This window comes from Thalassophryne amazonica, chromosome 17 (genome assembly GCF_902500255.1).
Source record: "Thalassophryne amazonica chromosome 17, fThaAma1.1, whole genome shotgun sequence".
Taxonomy (NCBI): Eukaryota; Metazoa; Chordata; class Actinopteri; order Batrachoidiformes; family Batrachoididae; genus Thalassophryne; species Thalassophryne amazonica.
Window position 1 is genome coordinate 67205680 of NC_047119.1, and position 7534 is coordinate 67213213.

The 7534-nt window shown below is 40.9% G+C and overlaps 1 protein-coding gene across 2 annotated transcripts in view; it reads right to left on the minus strand.

Moving 5' to 3' along the window:
* slc25a25b (solute carrier family 25 member 25b) overlaps positions 1-7071 on the minus strand; it is an 85089-nt gene extending 78018 nt beyond the window's left edge. Inside the window, exon 1 of one of the 2 annotated variants that reach the window (XM_034191622.1) lies at positions 6336-7071. In XM_034191622.1, the coding sequence (XP_034047513.1) occupies positions 6336-6614 (279 nt within the window). In that variant the 5' untranslated portion in view covers positions 6615-7071. The remainder of the gene's footprint in view (positions 1-6335) is intronic. The other variant, XM_034191623.1, reaches the window with a different exon arrangement.
* Between the last annotated feature and the right edge of the window lie 463 nt (positions 7072-7534).

Genomic DNA, 7534 nt, shown 5'->3' on the forward strand with positions numbered 1-7534 from the left:
TTTGAATAATCAGGTCCCATCTTATCTTAGGGACCTCGTAGTACCATATCACCCCAATAGAGCGCTTCGCTCTCAGACTGCAGGCTTACTTGTAGTTCCTAGGGTTTGTAAGAGTAGAATGGGAGGCAGAGCCTTCAGCTTTCAGGCTCCTCTCCTGTGGAACCAGCTCCCAATTCAGATCAGGGAGACAGACACCCTCTCTACTTTTAAGATTAGGCTTAAAACTTTCCTTTTTGCTAAAGCTTATAGTTAGGGCTGGATCAGGTGACCCTGAACCATCCCTTAGTTATGCTGCTATAGACGTAGACTGCTGGGGGGTTCCCATGATGCACTGTTTCTTTCTCTTTTTGCTCTGTATGCACCACTCTGCATTTAATCATTAGTGATCGATCTCTGCTCCCCTCCACAGCATGTCTTTTTCCTGGTTCTCTCCCTCAGCCCCAACCAGTCCCAGCAGAAGACTGCCCCTCCCTGAGCCTGGTTCTGCTGGAGGTTTCTTCCTGTTAAAAGGGAGTTTTTCCTTCCCACTGTAGCCAAGTGCTTGCTCACAGGGGGTCGTTTTGACCGTTGGGGTTTTACATAATTATTGTATGGCCTTGCCTTACAATATAAAGCGCCTTGGGGCAACTGTTTGTTGTGATTTGGCGCTATATAAAAAAATTGATTGATTGATTGATTGATATCTATATATCTACATACGCATATACATACCCAGACATTCAAATATACAATAAGTCCCACTTATAAATTGAACATTCCATATAAATCAAATTATATTTGCTTCTTTATGATACTTAGACATGATGTTCTTTTTGAGTAGTTTCTTAAATCTTACTAAGGTACTACTCATTCTAACCTCTGTTGAACATTTGTTCCATTTCCTCACCCCAACCAGAGACACACAAAAACCCTTTACATTTGTTCTTACTGGTGGTTTCATAAAAATTGCACAACCTCTTAAACTATATCTGGATTCCCTCAATCGGAACAGACTCTGGACATGTCTCGGTAAGGCTTGGTTTTTCGCTCGAAATAAAGTTTGAATTGTAATGTAATCGACCAAATCTATGAATTTTAATAAATTTAAAGACACAAATAGAGAATGAGTTGGTTCACGATATTGTTTATTGCAGATGATTCGTATGGCTCGTTTTTGCAAAAGGAATATTGGATTGGTATTTGATTTGTAAGTGTTTCCCCATGACTCAACACAATATGTCATATATGGTACCATCAGAGAATGATATAAAGTAAGTAACCCTTCTTGTGGCAGTAGGTCTTTGGCTTTATACAAAATGGCTACAGTTTTCACATAATTTATATGTGGTTTCCAACTAAGTTTATTATCAATTATAACACCTAAAAATGTATTCTCTGTTACTAACTCAATTTCCTTATTGTTTATAGTTAAATTTTTACATTTGGGTGCCTGTTTATTTCCAAATATAATACATTTAGTTTTCCCAAGGTTGAGTGACAACTTATTAGCGTCAAACCAAACCTTAAATTTTTCCAGTTCTTTCTCCACTATGTCCAGAAGCTGTTCAAGATTTTCACCGCTACAGAACACAGTTGTATCATCCGCAAAAAGGACACATCTCAGTGAACTCGACACCCAACTTATATCATTTATATAGATTATAAACAACAAAGGACCCAGCACTGAGCCCTGCGGCACCCCACATGACATCCCTGAGTTCAGAATTTGTATTATTGAATTGAACATACTGAAATCTGCCTTGTAAATAACTAGCTATCCATTCATATGCCAGACCTCTGATTCCATATTTCTGCAGTTTAATTAATAGTATTCCATGGTTAATTGTGTCAAACGCTTTCTGTAAATAAAAAAAAAAAAACACCTATTGCGTATTGTTTATTGTCAATTGCAGTTGCTATACTTTCCACAAAGTCCATCAAAGCATGTGATGTAGTTCGAGACCTTCTGAATCCATATTGTTCTTCACAAATGATGTTATGCTTCAGTAAATAATCATTTAATCTTTTAGCAAATATTTTTTCCAAAATTTTGGAAAATTGTGGCAGGAGTGATATAGGTCTATAATTAGAAAATGTGTGTTTGTCACCAGTTTTAAACAGAGGAATTACTTTGGCTATTTTCATTTGAGAAGGAAATTTACCAGTACTTAGTGACATATTGCAAATATAATTGAACGGTTTTACTATACAATCAATAACTTTTTTTAATAAAGCCATATCCAAATTATTAAAATCAGTCGATTTCTTACTTTTTGAACCATGAACCAGATCAAGTATTTCCCTTTCATGAGTACCACCAATGAACATTGAAACAGATTTGTTAAACGTTGAATTATTTACCCAGAAGTTATTAGTTGATGAGTCAATTTTACTGGCAAGATTTTTACCCACATTAACGAAGTATTCATTAAAGTGTTCAGCAATAGACTCGTCGTTATCAATCGTGATGTAGTTGTTACTCTGAAAAAATGAAGGATAATCTCTAGTTACTCTATTCTTTTTTACTATTTCATTTAATATGTTCCATGTGTTTTTGATGTTATTTCTATTTTTGACAAGTAACTCATTATAATATATTTTTTTACTGAGTTTCATGATATTGATTAACTTATTCTTACATGTTTTATACTTACTTTCAGCTTCCTTAGTTCGTAGTTTTATGAATTGTTTATATAGTACGTTTTTCTTTTTACATGCCCTCTGAAGTCCCTTAGTTATCCATGGTTTGTTGCTATATTGATTTCTATATATTTTGTCAACAAATGGACAGTGTTTATTATACAAACTGGAAAAAAATGGAAATGAAAGCATCATATGACCTGTCAACATCATCAACAAAAACATCTGACCAATTCTGACTTGATAAATCCTCTCTTAAATTATCAATTGTTTCAGGTGTTACTTTTCTACTCATGAATTTGATATTGCTTTGATACATACAACAACCCTCCAATGCAAAGACTGAGAAAACTGGCAAGTGATCACTGATATCACTGACCAGTAGTCCCTCACTAAGATTACCGGATATAACGTTAGTTAAAATATTGTCAGTGAGAGTTGTTGTATCCATAGTTATTCTGCTAGGATGAATGATGGTTGGAAACAGTCCTAAACAGTACAAGGTGTTTATAAATGAGGTAATTTGTGGATGATTGTGAGGATTTAAAAAAATTTATATTGAAATCTCCACAGACAAATAAATGCTTATTTCTGTTGATTTTGTTGTACATTCCTAAGATAATGTCTTCAAAGGTGTCAATATTTGTCCCAGGAGCTCTGTAAATGCAACTAACAACTATGTTTTTGGAGTTTATAGATGTAATTTCTATGGTAACACATTCCATGATGTTGTCCACTGTAAATGACATGTTGTTAATGAGTTTACAGTTATAATTTGACCTTACAAACAATGCAACGCCTCCGCCCCTTCTCGTCTGCCTATTAACCAGGAACAATTCATAACCATCAAGATATACCAGATCTTTATTATCCTCATTTAACCATTTTTCTGAAATTGCAATAACTGAAAAACGTTTTTTGGATGTTTTCAAACAATCATTAATAGTGGACAGATTACGAGAAAGACTTCTGCTGTTGAAATGTATAATTGAAAAATCTTCATCATTGATTTTATAATTTTTGAATTGTTCTTCTGTAAAATATTTGCACTGTCTCACAATATTCTCACTGAAAAAGGTATCAGGATCATTTTCAGATTCGAAGGGGTGGTTAGCAGAGTTATTATAATTAAATGTATCTAGACAGAGCTCCTGGGCAGAAATAAACGGATCATTATCGTTAGTCATTATGTCTCTCTTGTCTCCGGGTGTAGATGATGTGGATGAGTGGGTTGCTCCAGTCTGCATCATGGTGCTGTGATGTGTTTGAGTCCTCATACCTATTGTTCATATTTGTCCAGCTCCTCGATGTTCCTTATTGCCATAACCTTTGCTTGTTCTGGTGATCCGTTCAGTTTGATGAATATTTTACAGTTTGAAGTCCATGTGTGCTGGATTTTTCCCTGTTTCTTTAAGAAGCGTGCTTTCCTGGTGATGTCGGCATTCCGTTTGGTGAGATGTTCATTAATGAATACGTTTGTCCCTTTCAGTTTTCTTCCTTGTTTTAACAGTGCTGTTTTGTGTTTTCTGTTGATGAATCTCATGATGACGGTTTGTTTATCACCGTCATTTCTCCGGGGCAGAGGGTGGCACGCTTCAATGTTATTTAAATTCATTTCTATACCTTTAGATAGGAGGAAATCAACAACCTGTTTTTCCACAGAGCTGACCTCCTGTTCACTGGGATCCCCTCTGCTCTCATCTGTTACCGCCCGTGCGTAGGACCGTGGTTTGATGTGAAGACCTGTGATGATGACGTTGTTGATTCTGGCGTACTGCTCCAATTCAGCCCCTCTATTTTCCAGCTGCACCAGATGCCGGTCTTTCTCGGCGTTCTGGAGCCGTAATGCCTTCACCTCCTCCACCAGATCCATGATTGATTTCTGTTGCTGCTTCACAACAGAAATCTCCTCTGATAGAAAGTCCAGAGATTTCTTAATATCGTCACCTTCCTCCGCTGTCAGAACCTTCTTAGGCCCCATGGTCGGCTTATGGGCAGCTTGACGATCGCCGATGTTAACAGCCTGCGTTGTTTGTCACCGGGATGGATCTGCACTGCGCTGGTGCCGCGCGGCCTCGGTGTTTCCGCGCTGATGGATCCGCGGTGGCTGCACGAGGCCTCGGGGAAGCGGCACTCGTGATGCGCGGCTTTAATGATGCAGCGCGCGGCCTCAGTGAATTCACCACGTTGGGCGGGCCTCGGACATTGTTGCTGTCCAGTCGTGGGGCTAAGTTGCCGGTTAAGGTGGTATTCCCACTGTCCGGGTTGGCAAACACCGGCGTGGCAGATGGCAACTACAAACACCACCTCTGAAAACTCAGGTACAAACTTTTTGCAGCTCGCTCTGATGACACGCAGCTCTGAGAGAGTGACGACAATCCCGAAATTAAATCCTGATGAGGAGATATTAACTTCCTTCTTAGATTTGACTATGCCCAAAAGACATTCTTGAAATTCTCAGTTCATCATGATATTATTGTATTAGAAATGGACCTACAAGCATAACTTTAGCCCTCATAATATAACAATGTGGAACTGCTGATATATAGTATTTAGGAACAAATCTTTATTCTATGATATTTAACAACAGAAAGGTGTGTGATCTGTACTGCACTTCTTAGATGATACTGAGAATATAATGTTGTAGCTCAGGGCAAATTCAGGCCAGACAGGGACAAATATGGGGAGACAGACACGGGACAAATTCACAGACCAGACAGGGACAAATATGGGGAGACAGACACGGGACAAATTCACAGACCAGACAGGGACAAATATGGGGAGACAGACACGGGACAAATTCACAGACCAGACAGGGACAAATATGGGGAGACAGACACAGGACAAATTCACAGACCAGACAGGGACAAATATGGGGAGACAGACACAGGGTAAATTTACAGAGCAGACAGGGAGACAGACACGGGACAAATTCACAGAGCAGACAGGGAGACAGACACAGGGTAAATTTACAGAGCAGACAGGGAGACAGACACGGGACAAATTCACAGAGCAGACAGGGAGACAGACACGGGACAAATTCACAGAGCAGACAGGGAGACAGACACAGGGTAAATTTACAGAGCAGACAGGGAGACAGACACGGGACAAATTCACAGAGCAGACAGGGAGACAGACACGGGACAAATTCACAGACCAGACAGGGAGACAGACACAGGGTAAATTTACAGAGCAGACAGGGAGACAGACACGGGACAAATTCACAGACCAGACAGGGAGACAGACACAGGGTAAATTTACAGAGCAGACAGGGAGACAGACACGGGACAAATTCACAGACCAGACAGGGAGACAGACACAGGGTAAATTTACAGAGCAGACAGGGAGACAGACACGGGACAAATTCACAGACCAGACAGGGAGACAGACACAGGGTAAATTTACAGAGCAGACAGGGAGACAGACACAGGGTAAATTTACAGAGCAGACAGGGAGACAGACACGGGACAAATTCACAGACCAGACAGGGAGACAGACACAGGGTAAATTTACAGAGCAGACAGGGAGACAGACACGGGACAAATTCACAGACCAGACAGGGAGACAGACACAGGGTAAATTTACAGAGCAGACAGGGAGACAGACACGGGACAAATTCACAGACCAGACAGGGAGACAGACACAGGGTAAATTTACAGAGCAGACAGGGAGACAGACGCAAGACAAATTCACCTTACAGATGAGGTCAAACTCACCATAAGCTCGTGTTCAGTCCGATGTACTCCCAGTTTCTTGAGTCCGATCGTCAGGTCGTTGATACAGATGCCGCCGTCTCCGTTCACGTCCAGGACCTGGAACAGAACCTTCATCCGGTGCTCCTGCTCGGGACCTCCGCACAGATCACACGGTGGCGCTTGCTGGGTGCCGTCCGGATCCCAGCTGGACGCCGGAGCTTTGCGGTCGCTGTCGACCCCCGGGTGAGCCTCAGCAGCCCGGCACTGGCAGGACACATCACGGGGCGGTGGCGGCACCATAGCCGGGAGCTACCACGTCACATGTTATCGCAATCCAAGAGTGACAAGAAACCCACCCCACACTCGAACGCCACGACGATTCACAAAAAACTGTACCGGCGTTTTTTCCCCAACAACGAGCTCCTCGTGGTAATTCCACGCAAGAAGTGAAGTCAGCTAGCTAGCGCTGTGATGGGATGAAGAGCTCTCGGCGCCTAAAATACCTTCAAAGAATCACCTCGAACAACAAACGCAGCTCCGAGTTTATTAACAACAAATAAAAGAGTTACACTACCCGAGTTACAGACGCTAAAACTTGCAAAATCTAAGCCCTCGATAATTCACGTTCCGTTAATTCACAGTGAGAAAAATAACACATTTGGCTCCGTAATTGTAGCCTCGCAGTATCACGCGAGAATTCAGTATAACCGCGTGTGACCGAAAGCCCACAGACATAATACCCACGATAATACCGAGGTATTATGACCGAGTGAAGGACACTCAGCTGTCTGACAGCACAAAGGAGAAAAACTAAAGGGAGAATTCATTTTTTTCCTCAAAATTCTACACACGATACCCCATAATGACAATGTGAAAAAGGTTTTGTTTTGTTTTTTAGATTTTTGCAAATTTATTAAAAGTATGAGGATTAAAACTAAAAACAACAACAAAACAACAACATATAAGTATTCACAGCCTTTGTCATGAAGCTCAAAACTGAGCTCAGGTGCATCTTGTTTCCACTGATCATCCTTGAGATGTTTCTACAGCTTAATTGGAGTCCACCTGAGGTAAATTCAGTTGGTTGGACATGATTTGGAAAGACACACACCTGTCTACATATAAGGTCCCACAGTTGACAGTGCATATCAGAGTACAAACCAAGCATGAAGTCAAAGGAATTGTCTGTCAACCTCAGAGACAGGATTGTCTCAAGGCAC